The sequence below is a fragment of the Tasmannia lanceolata genome, unplaced genomic scaffold (assembly GCF_043159265.1).
Source record: "Tasmannia lanceolata isolate RefF3 unplaced genomic scaffold, GAP_Taslan_0.1 ptg000003l, whole genome shotgun sequence".
In the NCBI taxonomy this organism is placed as follows: Eukaryota; Viridiplantae; Streptophyta; class Magnoliopsida; order Canellales; family Winteraceae; genus Tasmannia; species Tasmannia lanceolata.
Window position 1 is genome coordinate 7,454,061 of NW_027518680.1, and position 25,772 is coordinate 7,479,832.

The following is a 25,772-nucleotide window of genomic DNA, read 5'->3' on the forward strand; positions in this document are numbered from 1 at the left end:
ACACTCACATTACACTTGAATCAAACAATGTTGTAATCAAACAATGCTGTAATTACAATCAATCAATGCTGAATCAAACACTTGAATCAACTCAACTCAACTCATAGAAGCAGAAATTACACTCACATACTATAACAGTGCTTGCGTGGGTTTTCACTTTTAACTTTTAACTAACAAAAGAAAAAAAAAAAACACTATAACTTATGTGACTAGGGTCGGGTCGGGTCGGGTCGGGCCCCTTCAAACCCGGCTCAACCCGAGATTCATGCGGACTTTTGGATGCCCAACCCGGCTCGACCCGAAACCCGAGAAACCTGAACCCAACCCAGGCTGTTTTCGGGTTGGGTCGATGTGGGTCGGGTAAAACCCGGCTCGAGTTGCAGCCCAATTCAGAAGAATCACATGCTTTAATGTACTGATTTTCATTAAAAAAGGTGGGTGCGAGAGAGAGAGAGAGAGATGCTTAAAGTAATACGAGGTGAGGTTAGCAATATCCAATTGTATTCCACCACAATTATACCTCATGAAACTCATGTACATATTTTTTTTGTAGAAAGAGGAGAGAGAGAATTCTTTTATATAAGGTGAAATTGCACAACCCATTCCTCATATTTCCTAACCCTTACTACACCCAAAATGTTGAAGTCTCAGTTCCACCCATCTCCCCTTGCTCCCTCCCCCATCCTCCTCCATAGCTCCGTCACTTCCCATTACTGGACGCCTGCATCTATTTCCCAACTCTCCCCACTCATTTTCCGTAACCGGAGACCAAAATCCGGTAGCATTCGCTGTGAAGCCGTGAGCAATGCTCCCCTAGATGGGACCACCACAGCACGGACGACTGTCAGTGTTAACGCCGTTGTCACCATTAAGAAAACCATCGGCGGCTCCCTTACAGACGTAGGGTGGGATCGTGGCCTCGATGATATAAGCGATTTGCTTGGTAAATCTCTTCTTCTCGAGCTTGTCAGCAGCGAGCTTGATCCAAGTAAGTGATTATCAGAACAAAATTTTGGCTCCTTTCCCCTCTTTCCTCAGTATAGTTTTTTTCAGAGATTTTTCATACTATTATTATCATTGAATTTTTGTCAAAATAATTAAAATCTCCTGGGAAAGCCGATCCGCCCGTTCGATTCGTTGATCTCCTAACATGGAGGAATTAAAATCTTACATATATTAGAGCTTGAATAGCCCATCCTGGACGAACACCATATCTGTTAGATCAACGCTTAGGAGAATCCCTTTCCATTCAAGGGCTAGGATAATCCAAATGAGATGGGACCAACCCCAGCAGTTCGGGCTCATGGTTGCCTATTGGGTCAATGGAAAGGATCACGTACAAGTGGAAAATGTTGGGTCCAGGGCCTGATCATTAGGAAAAAGAACTACCAGTGACCGTTGGATAAGAATTTTTGAACTGGTTGGGAAATAAATATGTAGGAAAAATCTAAGCAAGAAATGAAAGGTTATGGATAGGTTCTCTACCAAAATAAGGGAGAGTAAGGCCATGTTTGGATTGCTGGATTTCTTTGGAAAAGTTCGTAAAAGAAAAACTTTTCCAGAGTTTCTTGCTTTTTTATGAAAATTAAAGAAGTAACTTTAACCGCATCAGTTCAAGTTTTATTTTGAAGAGACCTTCAATTTATAATGATAACCCTCTAAATAAGTCATAACCATATCAGTTCCCTCTAAATTGTGGAAATGAAATAATTTATCCAGGAAGAAATTTTTCACAAGAAATATTTTTCTTGCAATTCAAAAAGATCCTACTCGAAAAATCACTGAATTACAAGGTGGTCTTGCTGATTTCTATGCAACGTTGCATAGAAATCAGCCAAAAACTTATTTAATTTTTCGCTTAGAAACTTTGTTTGGATGGATCTTAGTTCACGGCAAAGCTACAGGAAAAGTTACTTTACTACTTGTCATAAAAATATAGGCTACGGATATTGACACTAGCATGTTTTAATCACTGTTCAAACTCAGCTTGTCTATTCTTTTTTAATTGCCTTATTAAAGCTTTTTAGTGAATTTAATAACCTTTTGACAGCTGTTTAAATAATTAAAGACAAGATGAGAATGTGTGAATATCAGCGCCAGTGTATCAATGACTAAAAGGGGGCTCATGTACTTGACGTAAAAAAAAATCCAGTGGCCTTGATTGCCACGTACACTGGCGTTGGGTGTCCCTGGTGATCAAAAGGGCGTAAATATCACTTCCCTTTTTTGAGGGGCAAAATTATTGGGAGCGGCGCACACATGGCTGCGTCGTGCCTCATTAGTCCGACTATTCTAACCTATGATTGTTTTTTTTTTTTTTTTAAATTTCTGCTGACTTTCTCATGAAAAATCTTCTTAATCTTTGGTAAAACATCTTTCTCATTCAAAAAATAGGGTAAAAGAACAGATGAAGTGTGTGAGGTAGATTATGACAACGTTGTCGTTACCTGTAGTACAGATAGATCTTGAATATGGGTGTACAAATGAAGACAAATAATGGTTTCGTAAATGGATGAGATGCAGCACATTTTAATGGGAGCGAATGATGCGCTTTTGGTGTCTTCCCAACCGCAAACTCCATTCATTCTGGACCATTTGGAGTAGCAAATGTGGGTACCGAGGCTGAATCTTGTACAACCATAACAGTGATGGTTGGATAGCAATTTGTACCTAGACTAGCCACCACCCACATAGTTCAAATGAAAACTCAACTCGAAAAGTGAGTCAAATACGAGTCAACTCAGACGAGTGACCATGGGAGGGAATAAAAAAAGTAGAAGAGGGGGACATATATACCTAGAATGCCCAAAGAGCCGCATCTTAAGGTGGTCCTTTTGGCCTCAACTCTATAACCAAAGATTGAAGTTCCTGTCAATAATATTTAATGGACCATGGGGATTCCTTCTTGTCAACAACCTTATCAATCGAGGTTTAATTGTCTGCTTCCAGCCAAATGTTAGATAGGCCAAATACTTTACAGTACCTCAGCTCATCCAACATACTTCTAGTCTCTGCCTACAAGTTAGTGCCATTATCATAAAAGTGAGAAAAAGCAAATAAAATCTCACATTTATGGTTTCTTATAAATCCTCCACCACAAAACCAGGATTGCCTTTGGAAGCACCATCCCTGTTCAATTTGAACTCATTCTTCTTAGGCCAAATTATTATTATGGTATTTATGCTTCTAATCATTAAATTGTGCAAATTGTGCTCCCTCTTGCACTATACATAACTATTTGAAAAACAATATTACTGTTGAACTCCTAATCTGCAATTTGATTTCATGGTCTAGACAAAATTAGTTTTATTTATTTATTTTGAAGGAACTGGATTGGAGAAGAATACAATTAAGGCAGAGGCACATAGGTCAAAGTTGAGTCATTCGAATGACGAGGTGAAATATGAGGCTGATTTCGAGGTTGAGAAGAATTTTGGTGAAATTGGAGGTATTTTTGTAACAAATGAGCACCACAAGGAGATGTACTTTAAAGACATTGTTCTCTCCGGATTTCCCAACGGACCTCTTCATTTTACATGCAATTCATGGGTTCATTCCAAGACCGCTAGTCCAGAGAAGAGGGTCTTCTTTGGTAGCAAGGTCTGCTCTCTCTCTCTCTCTCTCATCACTTAGCATATTTGCAGGAAGAAGCTCTATTTTATTGTAGTTGCAACTTATTGAAGTATAAATGATAAAAGTTTAACATGGTATCATGGTATCACAGCAATTGCCTCAGGGCAGGTATTGGGCTCCAAACCCAACAACTTATAGAGTTGTAAAAAATCCATGAGTACGATGAACCCAAAAAAAAGGGGCCACGCTTGAGGGGGAGTGTTGAAGTATATATAAATGATTAAAGAACACTAACTCTGACAGGTTAAGCTTTAAGAGTAATTGGTTGTTTAACACAGCTGTTCAATAGCACCTACTAAGAAATAAACACCTAAAACTAATTAAAGAAAAAGATTAATAAGAAATTGGTTTTTAATAGCAACCACCAACAAACTTGTAAAGCAATTATTAAAATTGACTAATATCACTACCATGTTTTGAAAATGGGATGAACTCACCCTGTTTTTTAAAAAACAACTGGCTAGTGAGAGTTTTGGGAATTGTATTAGCATTTGATTACTGGTTAAGTAAAAAAGACAAGGTGAGTTTGGTTATATCAAAACATGGTAGTGGGAATATCAGTAGCCTTAAAATAAAGAGAGCTTAGAGATAAAGGATTTTCTCTATGATCCCAAATGAATTTCCACTGGCAAAAAATGCATTAACTGGCAATATTTTTGGATAAAAATACCACTATCTTTTTAATAGCAACCACCCACGAACTTGTAAAATAATTATTAAATTAATTCAACCGACAAACAATGCACTAATTGGCAATGTTTTCTGGACAAAAATACCCCCATCTTTTTACAAATTGACCAACATATCTCTACTTCAGTGGACATGGCCATTTTATGAACCTGACACAAGGTGTCAAGAACACAAGCTCATGTCTTAGTATCTTTTTCCAAACTTTTCAAGATCTTTTGATGAAATGTTTTACCTGGAAAAACCTTTTACCTAAAGATATGGGTTGAATTTTGAAATACAATTTTTCAACCATTTCAGCAACAGTATTTTTACGTACTTACGTGTATTTGTGTGTGGAACAGTCTTACTTGCCATCACAGACACCAAGTGGTCTGAAGCGGCTGAGGGAGAAGGAATTGGAAACTCTACGAGGCAATGGAGAAGGAGAACGCAAGACCTTTGAGAGGATTTACGATTATGACAGATACAATGATCTAGGAAACCCTGACAAGAGCGATGACCTTTCGAGACCTGTTCTTGGTGGCAAAGACCACCCTTATCCAAGGCGTTGTAGGACAGGGCGGGGAAGATCGAAGAAAGGTTCGATGCCATAAACTTTCCTCTTCCATGCATGCAAACTCAAAAGGATATATGTTCTAAAGAGGAATAATGATCATGTCTTCATTAGAGAAAACCCTTTTTTCCGAATTTTCTCCCATTTTGTTAAGGGTGTCAATTGGTCAGGGTCGGGTTGGGTTGAAGCCAGCCCAGCCCTAACCCAATCCATGGTACCTCAACACTAACCCAGCCCAACCTGAAGATCAGGTTGATGAGTGTCAACCCTAACCTAACTCTCCTTTAAATCACTCAAACCTGACGCCACCCTTCTGTCCTTGGGTCAGCTCGGTTTAGGTTGGCCAAGGGCAAAATTAGAAAAAAAAAAAAAAAACTATATATATATATATATATATATATATATATGAGGAAAATGATTGTGAGCTTGAAGCTCATATAACTTATATGAGCTTGAGGGCCCAAACACATGTGGGCCCACATTATTAGGATGATCCAAAGCATTCATTTGAAAGGCCCTTACTTAGATAGGGTGTGTACAAAAAAATCAGCTCCATAGGATCATCCTAACCCATCCAAAAGTGGAGGGCAAAATGGACAGATACCATTTGCCACAAATCTGCCCATTTTTGCCCTCTGCTTTTGGAGGGGTTAGGATGATCCAATGGAGCTGATTTTTGGTACACACCCTATCTATGATGGGGCCTTGCAAATGAATGATTTGGATCACCACAAAAAGTGTGGGACCCATGTGTTTGGGCCCTCAAGCTCATATAAGCTATAGGACCTTCAAGCTCACAATCATTTTCCTATATATATATATATATATATATATATATATATATATATATATATAGAGAGAGAGAGAGAGAGAGAGAGAGAGAGAGAGAAAACAGTTCCTACACATATGTGTAGAGAGTTCTCTACACACTAGCTTAAAATACTGTGCGGGCCCACATTGTTTGGGTGATCCAAGCTATCCATTTTAAAGGCCCTCACATAGATATGGTGTCTACAAAAAATCAGCCCAACCCTACGATTTGTGGAGGTAAAATGGATGTCTTTAAACCTCCACAAATTAGTCATTTTTTTCCCTCCACAGTTCAAATGGTTAGGATGATCCTATGGATCTGATTTTTTGTGGACACCCTATCTATGTGAGGACCTTAAAAATGAATGATTTGGATCACCCAAATAATGTGGCCCCCACTGTATTTTAAGCTAGTGTGTAGATAACTTATCTACACATGTGTGTAGGAACCGTTTTCTCATATATATATATATATATATATATATATATATATATATATATATATATATATATGAGAAAAGTGTTGGTGTGCTTAAGTGGTTATAACGCCTCTCATTCATTTAAATGTTTGGGTTCCACATACAGGAACCAATGGGAGGCGTTATAACAACTTAAGGGCACAAAAAATGGTGCGCTTAAGCGCACCAACAGTTCTCTCTCTCTCTCTCTCTCTCTCTCTATATATATATATATATATATATATAACACCTCCCATTCGTTTAAATGTTTGGGTCCCGTTGGGCCCCGCTTAAGCACACCAATGTGGGCGTTATAACAACTTAAGCGCACCAAAAAAGTGGTGCGCTTAAGCTCACCAACAGTTTTCTCATATATATATATATATATATATATATATATATATATATATATATATATACTAGTAAAAAAACCCTCTGCAATGCACGGGCCGACAAAGAACTGTACGGACCACATCATAAGTTGATCCAAACCATCCATGTGATGGAACACAACATAAATAGGCTGGATCTGTAAAATCATTTCCATAGGCTGATCTTAGCCCTCCAATCTATAGAGGTTTCTATAATTGTTGTTCATCTGAAGGTGTCTGGAATTCGTCAATATTTTTAAAGGTGTCTTGAATTCGTAATATCATGTAATTACTACAAACTTTCCATAATTTTGCATATAGAAACGCTGTCAATGTTGACTTTCGTGACACATTCATATTAAAAAAAGTAGGGGGAAAATACTAAAATGACTTGTTTACCCTCACATAGTTAGTTTGGACATACATATGACAAGGGCATTAAACTGTAAAAAACCACCATGTTGATGTGTTAAATTGGATGAATTTTGAAATAAATCAAAAAATTATTCTCTTTTCTCTTCTGCTATATATATATATATATATATTAGTAAAAAATCTCGTGCGATGCACGGGCCGACAAAGAACTGTATGAACCACATCATAGGTTGATCTAAACCGTCCATGTGATGGAACACAACATAAATAGGTTGTGCTCGTAAAATCATTTCTATAGGCTGATCCTAGCCCTCCAATCTATAGAGGCTTCCATAATTGTTGTTCCTCTAAAGGTGCCTAGAATTCGTCAATATTTTTAAAGGTGTCCAGAATTCGTAATAACATGTAATTACTACGAACTTTCTGTAATTTTGCATATAGAAAGGCTGCCAATGTTGCCTTTCGTGACACATTCATATTAAAAAAAGTAGGGGGAAAACATTAAAATGACTTGTTTACCCTCACATAGTTAGTTTGGACATACATATGGCAAGGGCATTAAACAGTAAAAAACCACCATGTTGATGTGTTAAATTGACAGAATTTTGAAATAAATCAAAAAATTATTCTCTTCTCTTATATATATATATATATATATATATATATATATATATATATATATATACACACACACACACACACACACCCCCACTAGTAAAAGACCCCGTGCGATGCACGGGCCGACAAAGAACTGTACAGACCACATCATAGGTTGATCCAAACCGTCCATGTGATGGAACACAACATAAATAGGTTGTGCCTGTAAAATCATTTCCATAGGATGATCCTAGCCCTCCAATCTATAAAGATTTCCATAATTGTTGTGCCTCTTAAGGTGCCCGGAATTCGTCAATATTTTTTAAGGTGACCGGAATTCGTAATATCATGTAATTACTACAAACTTTTCATAATTTTGCATATAGAAAGGTTGCCAATGTTGACTTTTGTGACACATTCATATTAAAAAAGTAGGGGGCAAATAATAAAATGACTTTTTTACCCTCACATAGTTAGTTTAGACATACATATGGCAAGGGCATTAAACAGTAAAAAACCAACATGCTGATGTGTTAAATTGACAGAATTTTAAAATAAATCAAAAAATTATTCCCTTTTCTCTCTTGCTATATAGATATAGTGGGATCCAGAATATTTTGACAGGTGGCCGAAATCCGTAGTATTATGTACCAAACGCACGCGTTCTGTGTTAAAAAATAATCGGGTTCGTCAATATTTTGAAAGATGTCATGAATCCGTAGTATTATGTAATATGTTCACAAAAATACGTAATATTATGTAACATATGCACCAAATCCGTAATCTTGCAAAGAAAAAAGGCCACCATGTTGACTTTGTGGACAAAATATATAATAAAAAATTGATAAAGCATGGTAAAATAGGTATTGTGAAGGGGTATGATTGGAAATATGGAGCTTTAATGGGGGCTTTTGTTAACAAAAGCAAAAAAAAGTGATGTATAATTCTATTAGAATTTTGGAAGAAATTCAAATAAATGTTTCATTTTATACTCCTTTGTTAACAAAAGCAAAAAAAAGTGATGTGTAATTCTATTAGAATTTTGGAAGAAAATTCAAATAAATGTTTCCTTTTCTACTCCTTTGTCCATTTAAAGCTGATTTTTGGTACACACTCCATCTATGATGCGGCCTTTCAAATGAATGCTTAGGAACAGCCCAACAATGTGGCCCACCCTTGTTTTACACTAACGTTAGCAGCTAAGCTAGCTGCTAACGTTAGCAGGAACCCTTTCCTCTCTCTCTCTCTCTCTCTCTCTCTATATATATATATATATATATATATATATATATATATATATATATATATATAAAATGGACGCATATAAACGTGGACGTTTATATGTGTCCATTCTGGGTACCACAAGGCCCCACAAAACGAAGTTCTAGGATGACCCTTTGGTGCTGATTTTTTGGGCACACCCTATCTATGTTAGGACCTATCAAATGAATGCTTTGGATCATCCAAACAGCGTGGGCCCACTGTGTTTTTTTAAAGGGAGGAGTAGATAAGCTTATCTAGGGGAGAGACTAGAGACACTTTCCTCTCTCTCTCTCTCTCTATATATATATATATATATATATATATATATTGGGTTCGAAGTTGCAGTGGGGTCTCAATAAAATTTTGAATTTTGAATTTTACATGTTCTTTTGCATCTCCTAAAGAGATAACCTCTGCCTTCTCTCTCTCTCTCTCTTGTAATCTCTTATAACAAGAAATTGTTGTAATCTTTTATAAATAGAAAGCATCCCCTCATACCAAGCTCGTGTATCTATCCTTCTTATGATGATGTGCCTCAACACTAACCCAATCCATAATTAAATCGGATTGGCTTTTCCCAACCCAACTCAACAGAAGGCCAACCTAACCCCGGTAGAAATCGAGTTAAACCCATTGTTCGGGTTGGACCCGACCCAAGTTGCGCTCCCACCTTTTGTTTGTCATTTCACAAACATCACTTTACTTTCAGTAAAAGACAAACAAAACGGGTGGAATTTTGGGAGAAGGGGTGGAAATATCATTTCCCAGACGCAAATAGAATGTCCTAAATCTATCTTTGAGAAATTAATGTTGTTTATAGTGTGTGCATGACTCAGATCCTTTATCGGAAAAAAGTGGGTCGACCTATGTGCCAAGAGATGAAGCATTCTCGGAGGTGAAGGATGTGACCTTCTCAGCAAAGACATTGAAATCAGTATTGCATGCTTTAGTTCCTTCCATTGAGACAGCTTTAGTGGATACGAAGCTCGGATTCCCTCTTTTCAAGAACATAGACGACCTCTTTAATGCAGGTCTGACCTTACCACCCCCTAAAAAGGCTGGGTTCTTTCAGCTCCTCCTCCCAAGGCTTGTTAAGGCTATTAAAGATGGTGAAGATGACCTCTTACTCTTTGAGACCCCCAAAATGATTAAAAGTAAGAATAAGATCAATATCTCTCTCAATCTTTTTTTGAATGATACCTCTCTCTTATCCATTTTTTCCTTACTTTTTCTCCATAGGAGACATATTCTCTTGGATTAGAGACGAGGAGTTCGCTCGTCAGACTCTTGCAGGCATCAACCCTATGGCCATTCAATTGGTTACGGTAAGAACATATATTGAAACCTAGAAGCTTACATGCAGAAAAAACCTTTCTAAAATCATGCCAAAAGACCAAGATTTGATGCTTTAAAAATATGCAACAAATAAAATGACGAAAATATAGAAAATAAAAAATAAAATACTTGTTAAAATGACGAAATATAGAAAATAAAAAATAAAATACTTGTTCAACACCAGGGGCGGAGCTACATGTCGCATAAGGCCCAACTTAATTAGGCCAAAGTCCTTAATAGGCCCAACCCAATTGAGCCTAGCCCCCTTTAAAATTTGAGCTGCCCCCTATGTATAAGCTTGCCCCCCTTATGTGTAAATCCTGGCTTCCCCACTGTTCAACGCCATGCGTTCTCTATCAAATTGGTTACGGTAAGAACATATTACATAGAAGCATGCATGCATGCATGGGATCCTATGTGTGAGGTGTTTAATACAAGGAATTCCTAACTCAGGGGGCACCCTTGCAACAATCAGCTGAAAGGGTACCCCGATTGACGGCACGTCACCAAAGTGCATTTAATCTTAAACTCAGGGGCATCCTTTCATATAATGCACTTTGGTGACATGCAGCCAATGGGAGCACCCTTTGATCAGCTGATTTTTGCAAGGGTGCCCTTGAGTTTAGCATACCTCGTTTAATATACATAAGTATATTAACGTCGAGGATATTGAAGTATAACTGCTAGCAAAATGGGATTTCGTTTGGGAAATACAGAAAAAATCCGATACATGCGCTGATGTGCGCTGATGTGCAAGACGACAAAGTGAGCTCCCCTCTAATGCAAATTGTTTGACTTTCATCTTTATTTTCAAAACAAAATCCTGTTTTGGAAGTGTTTATAATGATTAAATAACATCAACACTAACAGCTTAAGCTTTTGGAGTACTTGGTTGCAGCAATTGCCTCATACATATGGCAGGTCCTGAGTTTAAAACCCAACAACTCCATGATATTAAAAATTACCAGCTCAAAAAGCAAAAAGAGAGGCAGTTATGCTGGGATTGAACCTAAGACCTCTAGATTGAGATACAAAGACTAACCATTTGAGCTAAAGGCTCAATTCCCATGTTAATTAAATTGCTTCAATTATGCAATTTAAATTGAAATTTGTGCAGGAATTCCCATTGTCGAGCAAACTCGATCCTGAGATCTATGGCCCACCGGAGTCTGCAATCACGAAAGAAATTATCGAACGAGAAATAAAATCGGTTATGACAGTGGAAGAGGTAAGGAAGAAAACAACATGCTCTTATATAATTTTTTTTTTTATCAAAGTTCAGAACACAGAGGGTTCTCTCAGGGGAAGTGGTATGACCACCCACGTTTTTCATCTCATTAGTTCATATACAAATAATAGGGTGATGCTGAGATGGTATTAGATATGTTGAAGAGCTACAGAGAAGGAATCATCTCTCTAACCCCACTTATTTTTTGCAGGCCATAAAGCAGAAAAAGCTGTTCATTTTAGATTATCATGATTTGTTTTTACCACATGTGAACAAAGTAAGAGAGCTAGAAGACACCACACTGTATGGGTCACGCACGCTCTTTTTTCTTTCCCATGAGGACACTCTGATGCCCATTGCGATTGAGCTTACTCGCCCCCCTTCTCCAACCAAACCCCAATGGAAGAGAGTCTTCACTCCTGGCTGGGATGCCACCAACGCCTGGCTCTGGAAGCTCGCTAAGGTTCATGTCTGTGCTCATTGCTCTGGCTATCACCAGCTTATCAGCCACTGGTAAGAATTCACCCTCCTTTCATTTCATTAGCCCTTTTTTTGTTGCCCCCAAGTTAGTAAGAATTCGAAAGATCAGACATTAAATAAGCTTGTATTTCTTTAAGCATTTTGTTGGGTTCGTCGTGAGAAAACACTATATTTCTATTAAAATAATATTGAGATTGTCTATGGCTCTATGCCACCAAAGGATTGATCTCAAAGTTAAATGGTGAAACATCGAAGTTCTTATAAGAATCCACCTACCTTTCGTTTCATTGTTGGAAATCTAAGCTTGACAATTTGACTATCTTGAAACTTGCTACATGCATGGAGCTAGCCATGCACCCATTGAATGTTGATGCATTGGAACTTTGATACTTTAGGACCAACTAAATTGAGACTTGTCACATTGACTTGACTGCATGGGAAATTTACTCTCTTGTGGGTTTATGTTCGTGGGCCTTAGGTTTTGTTTTGGAATTGTGCTAGTCATCTACTTTACTTATGTTTTACATTTGTTAGTGTTTTCGTGGCAGCTTAGGGAAGCTATTTATAGTTAAGAAATGTTAAATCTCCATTTTCCCATGTAAGCCTGTTGACTAGTGTAACATCTTAGGCTTCATTCTTTGTGCTTTTGCTCTTAAGAGAACAATTTTATTCTCTTGAGTCACATGCATCTTCTCCTTCCATCCAGTTGGTCTCATTCCAACATTCATTAAGCCTATTTCCACCCCCCAAAGTTAGCCGGGATTCAAAAGATCTAAAGTTGAGAAAAATTATGTTTCTCTAGGCATTTTGTTTGATTCGTCATGTTAAAACACTACATTTCTATTAAAAACACTGTTGAGATTGACTTTGCCAAAAAAGATTAATCTTTTATAATCAAACTTAACTGGTGAAACATCGAAGTTCTCTCATCACTATGTTTCAAATCTAGCTATAAGAATGTGATCTATGCTTTTGCAGGCTAAGAACACATTGCTGCACAGAGCCTTACGTAATTGCAACAAATCGGCAATTAAGTGTGATGCACCCAATTTATAGACTTTTACACCCCCATCTCCGGTACACAATGGAGATCAATGCACTCGCACGGGATTTTCTCATCAACGCGAATGGAATCATAGAGAGCAGCTTCTCTCCAAGGAAGTACTCCATCGAAATAAGCTCTGACGCCTATGACCAGTTGTGGAGATTCGACACGGAGGCACTACCAGCTGACCTGATTAAAAGGTAATCCCATGTATAATCTTGAGTTGTTGATTGTTCAGTTACATTAGCAGAACTAGTACATTAACATTAGAGGGGAATTTTTCCTTTATATAATCTCAAAATATGGTATTGCTAAAAGTACAAGATATTTAAAGATTGAAATAAATCAATAATCTTATATAAATAGGACAAACACTAATCCTAATCAAATTATGATGAAAATACCTTAGTATTTTCTTCATTTTCTCCAAACAATTTTTTCTAAACATACAATTTTCATCATACTATTGCTGTGAATATTGCAGACTGATCCATCCACAATTTTCTCCGGCACCTTCCATTTTTTTTTCTAGCGTATTCCATTTTTTCCTGCTTTCATTTTTCTTTTTCCTTCTCCTTCCGTCTTTTCTTCTTCATCTTCCTCTTCATCTTCCTCTTCTTCTTCCTTTTTTTATTCCTTCCTCTTCCTCTATTTTCTAATGGCTCCTCTTCCTTTTTTTGATTCTTCCTCTTCTTCTTCCTCTTCCTCTTCTTCATCTTCTAAGTTGCAGCGCGGTGACGGAGATGGAAAAGAAGAAAAATTTTGAAAAGAAGAAAAAAAGTGAAAAGAAGAAGAGGGCAAAACTTTCTTTTAGGGGCACGTATATTAAATCAAATAATAGTGTCATTCACCTATCATTTCAGATATTCAAAGCAATTCTTTTGTAAATTTACCTAAAATAAATTAATCAAAAAGAAAACTCATTCAAATAGCATACTACTTCAATGAAAAACACCCAAAGCTCGAGGTGGGAATGTATAAAATAAACCACAATCTTTGGAAGTGTTTTCCTTTTCAATATCTTAGCTAACTAAAGCTACTTTCATGTTCCAAAATAATAGGGGCATGGCGGTTGAGGATCCAACGGCCGCCGAAGGCCTAAAATTGACGATTGAGGACTACCCTTATGCCAAGGATGGCCTCCTCATCTGGTCAGCCCTCAAGCAATGGATCACCGACTATGTAACTCACTACTATCCTGATCCAAACGGCGTTTCATCAGACTCTGAACTCCAATCATGGTGGACTGAAATCCGAACTAAAGGCCATGAGGACAAGAAAGACGAACCATGGTGGCCGGTCTTGAAAACCACTGACGATCTAATCCAAATCCTTACAACTATCATTTGGGTTGCTTCCGGCCACCACGCCGCCGTCAACTTCGGCCAATATCAATTTGCAGCGTAATGTGAATCAACCAATTACTCCAAAAGCTTAAGATATTAAAGTTGTTACTTAATCATGGATTTTGGTAGGGCAATGATTAATTAAGGTGCATTGGAAACATAATTTTACACACGTTTTGAGAATGTTTTGAAATTTTTACATGTGTTTTAAGACTTTTTCAATGGAAACTTGTGGAAAATTATGTTTCCGATGTAATCATTTATACTTAACACCCGTGTGTAAATGCCATGTGAATCGACCAATTACTCAAAAAAGCTTAAGCTGTTAGAGTTGGTGTTATTTAATCATTTATACTTGAACAGGTACTTCCCCAACCGGCCCACGATTGCTCGAAAGAACATGCCAATAGAAGATGAGTCAAGCCAAGAATTCGCACGCTTTCTGGATTGGCCAGAATCTACACTACTAGAGCTTTTGCCTAGCCAAATTCAGGCCACCACAGTGATGGCAATCTTGGACGTGTTATCGAACCATAACCCCGACGAGGAGTATTTAGGAGACGTGCCAGAGCGGGCTTGGGTGGAGGAACCAATTATAAACGCGGCATTCGAACAGTTTAGTGGGAGATTAAAGGAGATTGAAGGGATCATAGATGGGAGGAATGCGGATCCAACTCTGAAAAATAGAAGTGGTGCTGGTATTGTCCCGTACGAGCTTCTTAAACCCTTCTCTGTACCTGGGGTCACAGGAATGGGTGTTCCTAACAGCATCTCCATTTGAAAGTAGTTCTTATTGCCCCTTTTTTGGTAATCTTTTTCATGTTGAGTATAGCATGTCCTTTTTAATAAGATATTAAATGCCAAATAAGACGACTCATGGTAGGAATTAATGTTGCTCTGTTAATTTTGCCTCTGGTTAAATCTTTCATTAAAATAAACATCGAAAGTTACACAATTAATGGTACACAACCGTTCTTATTGTAGCCACTTTGGTTAGTTACATCAACTAACTAATAGTGGGCACAACTATGTTTTGATAATTGCACTAATATCTTGTCTTTTATTATGTAATCAGCTGTAAAAAGGTTATGACAGTTTCTAAAGTGCTCTATGAAGCCAATTAAAAAATAAAAGACAAGCTGAGTTTTTGCGATTATTAAAATATGTTAGTGCCAACATCAATAGCCTTTCAATTATTAGATTGAAGATGACTAAGTCAAATCACAACATTTGGGGTAAATGTCGTGGGAGAAGGGAAGCTACTTACCCCCACGAGAACGGAAAATAGAGGGGAATAACCCCACTGGAACAATCATAACGTTAGGATAGGGGATAGCCAATTATTTAACGCAACTAGAACTATAGAAGACACCCATACCTCTTCATGTCCGCTTACTCATGGGGAAGCTTGGATTTGAAATACACAGGTAGGTAGCGAGCGCAATAAAAAAACAACGGAAATATATATTTCTTATTTTTTTTTATGGCCAGAGGATTATGGCCTAAAATAGGGACAGGTTTTCAGAGGAATTTAGGCTTGAATGTAGGTGGTTGATTGAAATATGTGGGTAGATGGGTTGTCACTTGTCAGTTGAAGGGTGGAATTGAAGGATGGAATTGATGGTCGGTGGTTCCATTGGCTGCAAGGCTAAAGGTTCTATGGTCTGTCAAAACAAGACAACGACTAGGGGTAGTGGCAGCCAAAGGGAAAGTGTAAAACATAACTTGTAAATCGATAGAGGCAAGCAAAATATGGCTGCCTCTTCTCTAAACAAGGAACGGATTGCTTGTTCTTCTACGGTGAGCGGCAACAATGATAAGCAAGCAGCAGATGGCTTGCGAAAGGCGACAACAAGTAGCAGTGGACTTGTTTTCAATGATAACAGCGGGTGGCTATCACGTTGGGACGCAAATAAAGGCAACTAAAATTTTATTCACAATAAGATATCTAAAAACAATTACAATGGATGGCCTTTTATAGATTTTCTATCGCCAACATAAAGAAGAATCCTAAATAAACTCTAACTTCACTATAATTAAGAAATAAAACAAATCCCTAGGATATCTCCTTATTTGGACGATCAACAGTGAAAGCCAAATTTAGTGATAAATCGACTCCCCAAATGGATGAATCGACTCCTCATGTGTCTATCTCTCTCCTCTTTCTCTCTCTTACCCAGAGGAGAGAGAAAGACACGTGGGGAGTCGATTTATCAATTTGGGGAGTCGATTTATCACTCCCCATTTTAGAATTCTAAAGTTTCTCTACTACTTCCTAATTTTACTCAGAAAATCCTACCAAAAGTAAAACTCCTAAATTCTCTCAACTCAATCCACGTAAAAGTAAACCTCCCTAAATACATTCTCACCTTGGACGTCCCAATTAAAGAAAATATCTAAAAATAATTAAAACAACTCCAAACTAAAATAGGACTCTATTGAAGAGTAGTAATCAACGTGGACCATTGATCTAAATGCCATCTTATATCTTCTGATCTGACCGTTGATCAAGGTTCTGACAATCTTGACCGTTGATCATTGTCATCGGGCGAGATGCACCTGCATCATCCCCCCACCAGTCAACCACAACAAGGTAGGACAAACCCAAAAATATGCAGATCCTATCACCCACATTACCTCTGTCCCCGAGAACCCAAGGCCTACTACCTATTCCATCTGCACCTTCAATCCGTTTATTCTAGTCCCTACGTCCAGTGAACTCTGGATACAACCCGAGACAGCAATCATTCTTGGAAGTACTATTGTCCAATTTCCAACCAAAAATTCTCGACTTTTTTGGGATCTTGTGAGTTTTTTCTTGAGCTCCTGGATAGCTGATTATTAGCATCGTGGCCCAACAAGGGTTTGATTTTATGGAAGCTAGTATTGTTGACCTCTATCTCAGTCCTTTGGAATTAGAGGAATGCTAGCACTTTCAAGTAAGAATTGTGATGAGGTCGTCGCCTCACATGGAACACCCCCCCCCCCCCCCCCCCCCCCCCCCCCAACACCCACGCGCCCTCTCAAACCTCATCCATAAATCTAGGTTGGTTGAAGTTAAACTTTGATGGTTCTACCTTGGGTAATGTTGCCGGTGGGTATCGGAGATGTTCTTAGAGACGAGAAGGGCTCTATCAAGTGGGCCTTCTCTAGGTCGATCAGAATCAAGGATTCTAATAAGACAGAAGTGAGGGTGATCCTTCAACGCATTAGATTGATGGTGGATAGTGAGATGGATAATCTTAGATTGATCAAAAATAAAATTGCCCTCTGCCCCCACTTTATTTCTCAAATTAACAAAATGCCTAATGTACCCTCTGCCCTCCTTTATTTCTCAAAGGGAAATGATATCATCACTACCGCATTTTTATAGGGAATTGTTATAAGCACTACCATATTTTGATGATCGCACTCCTCACTTTATTAAAAAGTAAGGTATGGCCCGCACCATAGGAAGACTCAAACCTTCCATTAGAGGGGCCACAGCCTAAATAGTTTGTGCCCTAAAAATCATTTCCATAGGTTGATCCTAACCCTCCGATCTATAGAAGGTTAGGATCAACCCTCTAATATTCAGTCCCTCTATAGATCAGAGGGTTAGGATCAACCTATGGAAATGAATTTTGTGGCACAACCTATTTAGGCTGTGGCCCATCTAATGGACGGTTTGGATCATCTATGGTGCGGGCCATACCGTACTTTTTTAATAATGTGTGGAGTACGATCATCAAAATAGGGTAGGGGTGATATCATTTCCCTTTCTCAAATTAACGATAAACCTAATGTACCCTCTGCCCTCCTTTATTTCTCAAACCCTTTGCCCCATTTTAATTCTCAAAACGGGATCTCGTGCTTGGGAAAAGCACGAGATCTTCTATCGTGACACCGGCGCATAAAACAAAAAAAAAGAAAAGAAAAGTGGGCGCCTATCTCGACTACACATCAAGATTGCCAAATCGATCGGCCATAGTTATCCCGTCTATACTTTCGGGAGGGGCCCTTTTCAGATTTTCGCAAAACTCATCAATTTACAAAAACACACCTTGAAAATTCGTTATTTTATGGAAAATTGAAATGACAAGTTTTGTTCTAGTGTTTCTCGTTCTCCACGATGGCACAACTCCACGGACCCCAGTGATTTTGACTCATGTATGCTCATTCCTTAATGTCTCTCTCTCAATCTCTCCCTCTCTTTTTTCAATCTCTATTCGTCTCTCCCTCTCTCTGGGTCTCTCAATCTCATGGTTTCTCTCGACTTAGGGTCTAGGTTTCAATGATTTGCGGCTTGAGATATAAGGTTCTGTTCAATCACTATGCCAAATACGTTAATTTATGAGGAATGGGCTGAGATCGGCTAACCATATTATGGGAAAGACCCTGCAACTCCCAGAGCCCTTCTAGCAATCCATGGAACAGGCGACTACTTTTGTAAAATAGTAATACAAAATAAACAGAGCAAAGCAAAGTACACGTAATTGAAGAAGTGGGCCCCAAATGAGCAAACCAAATCATCTGTTAGTTAACTTTGGACCCTGAACTGTCCAAGGAAGCCAGGTAGGGTCCAGTCTGGGACAGTTCAGATTGATGAAGTGGGCCCAAAATGTGTGTAACGATTTATGCTCCACTCACTAGAGCATCCCCTTTGGTTCTTTATATTGTTTCGTTGTCTTCTCATGGTGTCTTTGAATGAAGTCTGGGTTTTCTAGTAGACACTTTGGAAACTCTTCCCTTATTTAAGTAAAAAATGATAACAAATCCAAAGGGAGGAACTGAATACCTTCACAATGTTCTGTACAAGAACCTCAAAATCACCTCATAAAGTGCTCAACAGTTCATGAATCAAACTAACTATTTTAAATCACAAGAGCTAAAGAACTATAAATCGTAAAAGAATCAAATTAGAAGCATGGAAATCCAATGCAAATCAGATCATGAACAACTCATAGATGATTTGTAGTTTGCCAAAACAGAAAGAAAAAAAAAACTTAAACAAATCCTAAACTCCACATAGGAGATATGAAGGACTATATATATAAACATAAATAAAAAATCGACTGGATGGGTGTATCCCTTCCTTCACATGAAAAGATTTCTTGAAGTTTACTCGTTTGACAAACTAGTAGCTTGGAGAGAGAGAGAGAGAGAGAGAGAGAGAGAGAGAGAGGGTGGGGGGGGGGGGGGGGGGGGGGGGGTTGGGTTGCGCAAGGGAGAGCAAACCACATCACACTAACTGTCTCTGGGCAAAGAGTTCCAAGACAAACCCTACAACTCGTCTCCTTCTCCATTATATATTAAATAAATGGATAATTCCATATATGGCCATGGACTGTAGACTATTACAAGAGGACATAAAAGTACTTCTATCTTTTGGCTTATATAGACCGCATAAATTATAGGCGCAATCACTAACATTGATGTCATTGGCTATGGCAATCCACAACTGAAAGAAGCTAAGTCTAGGTAAATTAATTAATATTGTTAATTATTATGTGTTTATATTATGTTTTAATTAGATTTGAAATTTTAATAAGGCATTGTTGAGTGAGTCAACTCTATTATTGCACTTTGCATGTATACACAAATTGGCAAATGATGTCCCAAATTGCAAAGATTTGCAATTCAAATGCTAATGTCAAACAAAGACAAAATTGTTTGAAGCACGGGCAGAACCGGAACCGCCTCTTGTTTCAAAGAGAGGAGGATAGTTCGATAGCATGCAAAAGGAACTAGAGTACTTTCAAAGACATACACTTCAAGAAGATAAACAAATTGGAGCATCAAAGATTGATTCATCTGGTGTTTCTCCACTACAACTTGAAGTTTCGAGTAAGGCATATTTTTGTAGTAAGTGCTGTTATTCACCCGTGCTATGAGACACTGATTGGTTCTATTATGTTTTAAGAGTGTTACCTGAACACACTCACTGGACTATTCGCCAGAGTAGAGCGCGAAGACTCTATCATGATCGAACGAATCTGACAGATAGGAGCTCATAGCTGTCCATTCTCGTGAACATAGTGATTCTACGGGCCTTGATCAAAAGCCAGAAGCTTCGGCGAAGGGGTAGGTGTATAGAGGATAAAGTGCCGATTAGAGGGTGAGCGGAGCATAAATCCCATCTCACACAAGTATCCCCCCCCCCAAGCCTCTCTGAAAAGCTCGCTTGGTGAAAACCAGTGTTTAAAAACTCGTTGACAATCCAAGGAACTCGCCCGAGTCGGCAAGGATTTTTCTTGGTCGCATTCTGCATTGCACCACCGCATTCCGCGTTTTGCCCTACAATCTCTAAAAACTCCTTTGACTCTCCCGAGTTATAACCACATTCTTGGCTGCATCTGCGCTTAGTCGACGAGGATTTTTCTTAGCCGCGTTCCGCGTCACATCCGTGTTTTTAAACACTGGTGAAAATGGTAAACACGGCAGCCCTTGGGCATAGTTGGGGTACCATCATCTCTCCTTATCAATTGAATCAATCAAGAATACAATCAAGCGTTTATCACCTTTGATCACTCCCGGCTCGTTTTCAGGGCTGTGTGGCTGCTCTTACGTGCAACAGACCATCCACAAAATGCCTTTTGTGATGGACGCTAGCAAATCACTCTCTCTCTCTCTCTCTATATATATATATATGAGGAAAGTGAAGCTACACCGCCGGTGTAGCTAACTTCGCTACACCGCCGGCTTAAAATACAATGGGCCCACATTGTTTTGGTGATCTAAAGGATTCATTTGATTGGCCCTCACATAGATAGGGTGTCCACCAAAAATCAGCTCCATAGGATCATCCCAACCCTTCCAATTGTGGAGGCAAAAATGGACAAATTTGTGAAGGTTTTTACACGTTCATTTTTGCCTTCACAAATCGTAGGGTTGGGATGATCCTATGGAGCTGATTTTTGGTGGACACCCTATCTATGTGAGGGCCAATCAAATGAATTCTTTGGATCACCAAAACAATGTAGGCCCATTGTATTTTAAGCCGGCAGTGTAGCTAAGTTAGCTACACCGGTGGTGTAGCTTCACTTTCCTCTATATATATATATATATATATATATATATATATATATATATATATAGAGAGAGAGAGAGAGAGAGAGAGAGAGAGAGAGAGAGAACGGTTTCTACACACAAGTGTAGATAAGTTACCTACACACTAGCTTAAAATACAGTGGAGGGCATATTGTTTGGGTGATCCAAACTGTTCATTTGATTGGCCCTCACATAGATAGGGTGTCCACAAAAAATCAGCTCCATAGGATCATCCCAACCCTACGATTTGTGGAGGTAAAATGGACGTGTATAAACCTTTACAAATCTGTCCATTTTTGCCTCCACGGTTCGAAGGGTTAGGATGATCCTATGGAGCTGACTTTTTGGGCACACCCTATCTATGTGAGGGCCAATCAAATGAATGGTTTGGATCACCCAAACAATGTGGGCCTCCACTGTATTTTAAGTAGGGCTGCAACTCGGGTCGGGCGGGTCGGGTTTTGGAGAACCCAACCCTACCTGAGAAATATCTCGGGTCGAGTTTTTTTTTCAGAAAACTCACGATTCCCATGATAAATCTCGGGTCGGGTCGGGTTGGGTTTTTTCACGTTGACGCAAATTTTTAAGGAAAATTCTTGTTTGGCAAGGCAACTCAACTCATAGAAGCAGAAATGACACATTACACTTGAATCAAACAATGCTGTAATCAAACAATGTTGTAATTACAATCAAACAATGCTGAATCAAACACTTGAATCAACTCAACTCATAGAAGTAGAAATTACAATCAGATACAATAACAGTGGGTGCGTGGGTTTTCACTTTTAACTTTTTTTAACTAACAATAGAAAAAAATGTACATACTATAACTTATGTAACTCGGGTCGGGTCGGGCCCCTTCAAACCAGGCTCGACCCGAGATTCATGCGGGCTTTTGAATGCTCAACCCGGCTCGACCCGAAACCCATGAAACCTGAACCCAACCCAGGCTATTTTTGGGTCGGGTCGATGCGGGTAGGGTAAAACCCGGCTCGAGTTGCAGCCCTAATTTTAAGCTAGTGTGTATGCCTCCATTGTATTTTAAGCTAGTGTGTAGATAACTTATCTACACATGTGTACAGAAACCTCTCTCTCTCTCTCTCTCTCTATATATATATATATATATATATATATATATAGAGAGAGAGAGAGAGAGAGAGAGAGAGAACATTTCCCACACACTTGTGTAGGTAAGTTACCTACACACTATCTTAAAATACAGTGGGGGCCCACATTGTTTGGGTGATCCAAACAATTCATTTAAATGGTCCTCACATAGATAGGGTGTCCACAAAAAATCAGATCCATAGGATCATCCCAACCCTACGATTTGTGGAGGTAAAATAGACGTGTATAAACCTTCACAAATTAGTCCTTTTGTAGCCTCTATAGTTTGAATGGTTAGGATGATCCTATGGATCTGATTTTTTGTGAACACCCTATCTATGTGAGGACCATTCAAATGAATTGTTTGGATCACCCAAACAATGTGGGCCCCCAATGTATTTTAAGGTAGTGTGTAGGTAACTTACCTACACAAGTGTGTAGGTAACTTACCTACACAAGTGTGTAGGAAATGTTCTCTCTCATATATATATATGAGGAAACTGTTGGTGAGCTTAAGCTCACCAAACTTATGGTAAGCTAGCTTGCCCAATCACATGGGTCCCACATTTTGGGGAGTGATCCAAACCATTCATTTGCAAGGCCTTATCATAGATAGGGTGAGTCTGTCCATTTTTGTCCTCCACAAATGGAGGGGTTAGGATGATCCTATGGAGCTGATTTTTGGTACACCCCCCATCTATGTAAGGGACTTTCAAATGAATGGTTTGGATCATCCTAACAAAGTGGGCCCCCATGTGATTGGGCAAGCTAGCTCACCATAAGTTTGGTGAGCTCAACAGTTTCCTCTCTCTCTCTCTCTCTCTCTCTCTCTCTCTATATATATATATATATATATATATATATATATATATATATATATATATATATATATGCATGGGGGTGTTTGAGGATATATGCGTGGGGTACTGAAAATAGGTGCTTTAAATGCTCATTTACGAGCAAAACCTCTAAAGAAAAGGAAAACACTATACTATGCTTAAATAACGCAAACTTTAAAATAATGAATTGACTTGCCAACTATAATAGTGGTTGTTTCAATTATACTTTAGTGATCTATCAGTGTTGGCCCAAGTGATAGATCTAATTCCATCTGTCAATTTTTATGAAATAAGTGTTCCCTTCACTCTTAGAATTCCATTTCCGCATCTTTGTTGAAGGTAATGGAATGATGGAGAGGTTATACAGGTCTGATATAGAACCCTCTTATGGCAAGGAGATGACTCACTATTCCCAATATCAAATGGGAGTTGGATAACTACCGACCTATTGCTCTCAACGTTAAATATACCAGAAATTAGACATAACAGATGAGGATCTTTGATTCTTAACAGGATTGAACACTTAAGGTATAGAGGGTTCCTGTACAGATTCTCTTCCTCTAGTTGTGGTTGTCTACAACTATATTAGAGGTATGCTGAGCAAGAGAGAAAGTGCAAAGCTTCTCAAAGGAGGTAGTGATGTAAACTCTTGTCTACTTGTTGTATATAGTAGTAACTAGAATTTAATTAGGTTGCACCTAACATTTGTCAACTGCCAGTGACACTATCTACCAGTAATCAATGTCATTGATAAGGTTTAAATTGTTCACATGTGTGTCACTTTCGACGGACCTGTGTCGACATCCATTGGCACCAAAGTCGAAGTCCACTTCTAAGTTTGATTCCTTGAGGTGCACCCGCATAATAAAAATGCCTCATATATCACAAAAGTATTAGTATCATTCCATTAATAAGATGAGTTAGTTGAGCAGTAAAAGAAATGGCACACTCATCAATTTTCAAAAAATATTTATTCTTAAAATGATCATTATTGTTTTATGCGTGTCACTAGGTGTTTGATCTTGATAAACCATTATGGATGGTTGTCTTGCTTATGTGATTGTTTCTAAGTGTATGTTTGTACTTATTTTAGTATTTTTTGAGGTTTTATCTTAAATTTCAATAATTTCCATGGACTTCCCTAAGGTTCTATGATTTTTACAAGATTTCCATGGACTTCTATAGGCTTCCACAGAATACTTCCACTTTCGTGGGGACTGAAGTCCATACAAAATCCGAAATTTGGAACTTAGTCATGTATCCATGGATCTGGTTCCACATCCGAGTGTATGATTTTCCTTTTGAAAAATGAAAAGTACTAAAAAGTAGGAAAATTAAATAAAAACAGTACAAATAATGAAATGTTACTATTCTGCAACTACTCAACAGTCAACATCACTTATCCATGTATATAGTGCCAAATCAATGCATTTATGATGTTGCATTAGAAACATAAAAACATAGAAAAAGGAAAAAATGTTAAAGCATTAAAATATACTAGTCTACCATAGTTACATCATTGATGCATGGATTACAATATTATTACAGGTCTACATCTAAATCTAGAACACATAAAATGCTATATCTCAAAAAGAAAAGAAAAAAGGAAATTGGATGCTTTGTCTGATTTGCCAATTTCTGCTCCAATCAATGTTTTACGGTAGCTTAATCACCTTCAATTGTATTTCTTTGTTTGATTTTGAGAATCAAAGCAAATAAAATTGGGGAAGAATGGCGGGGAAATGAGTTTTTCTTATCTTTGAATCATTATTTTAATGAAAAATTTAAAGGAAACATGCCATCTTTTCTAATACCTTCAGAAGTTTTAGTTTGTCTTTAGAAGTTGCAGTTCGTCTTTTTTGTAAAATTTGGACAGAAAAATGTATTCTTCTTGCCAATTCGATGTTCGATGTCTCATAATAAAAATTAGTTTTGCTTAGTGATTATCTAAGGGTTGCAGCGAACTTAATTTGGGTAGACTGGACTGATTTGTGGGTTTAGGATTTTTGGTACTGTTTATGTATTCATAATTGCAGCAAATTCAATGGAAAGTACTTACATGTTTCACTTTTATGGTGCTCATGAGCATATGTTTGAATTTCGACGTTTACTTATTTATTTCTCGAAGTAGCTTCGTTGAATTCTCTCTACCTGTATTGTGAAAATTCAATTTGTATTTTGTGAGATCTTATTTATTTCTCAAAGTAGCTTTGTTGAATTCTCTCTCTACCTGTATTGTGAAAATTCAATTTGTATTTTGTGAGATTGTTGATTTTCCAAAGCAATTCCCCTTCTTTTGTTCGATTCCTAGTGATTTGCTTGTATTATATATGCATCACCTTTTTTCTGTTTAAAATCATTTCGATTAATGGATTACTCTAGGACTTTGACTGCTCCGGTGGAACTAATCAAATGTTTGAGGTCCATAAAAGAGCATGCCTTCTCTGCATCTCCGTACCCTGTCGTTATAACTCTGGAAGACCACGTTACTCCAGATCTTCAGGCTAAAGTCGCTGAGGTGAGGATTCATTTTCCTCTTTCTCGACTCTTACCACCCAGTTTCTTTTCAGTTCACCATTTTTATGATTGAACGCTTCTTTTTTTTTTGTCTAC

The 25,772-nt window shown here is 38.1% G+C and overlaps 1 protein-coding gene across 1 annotated transcript; it reads left to right on the forward strand.

The window, feature by feature from the left end:
* Positions 1-524: 524 nt before the first annotated feature.
* Positions 525-15,061, forward strand: LOC143849836 (linoleate 13S-lipoxygenase 2-1, chloroplastic-like). Its single transcript, XM_077359092.1, has 10 exons — positions 525-988; positions 3,326-3,600; positions 4,665-4,902; positions 9,587-9,904; positions 9,990-10,075; positions 11,203-11,313; positions 11,525-11,826; positions 12,772-13,038; positions 13,900-14,241; positions 14,548-15,061. Exons 1-10 carry the CDS (start codon positions 637-639, stop codon positions 14,963-14,965), a joined length of 2,709 nt encoding a protein of 902 aa, XP_077215207.1. The 5' UTR covers positions 525-636; the 3' UTR covers positions 14,966-15,061.
* The last annotated feature ends 10,711 nt before the right edge of the window (positions 15,062-25,772 follow it).

Excerpts from the sequence above, each read along its gene's own strand:
- LOC143849836 (XM_077359092.1), top strand. The coding sequence starts at position 637 with ATGTTGAAGTCTCAGTTCCACCCATCTCCCCTTGCTCCCTCCCCCATC. Across the intron at positions 3,601-4,664 it reads GGGTCTTCTTTGGTAGCAAG|TCTTACTTGCCATCACAGAC; the intron begins GTCTGCTCTCTC and ends TGTGTGGAACAG. Across the intron at positions 4,903-9,586 it reads GCGGGGAAGATCGAAGAAAG|ATCCTTTATCGGAAAAAAGT; the intron begins GTTCGATGCCAT and ends TGCATGACTCAG.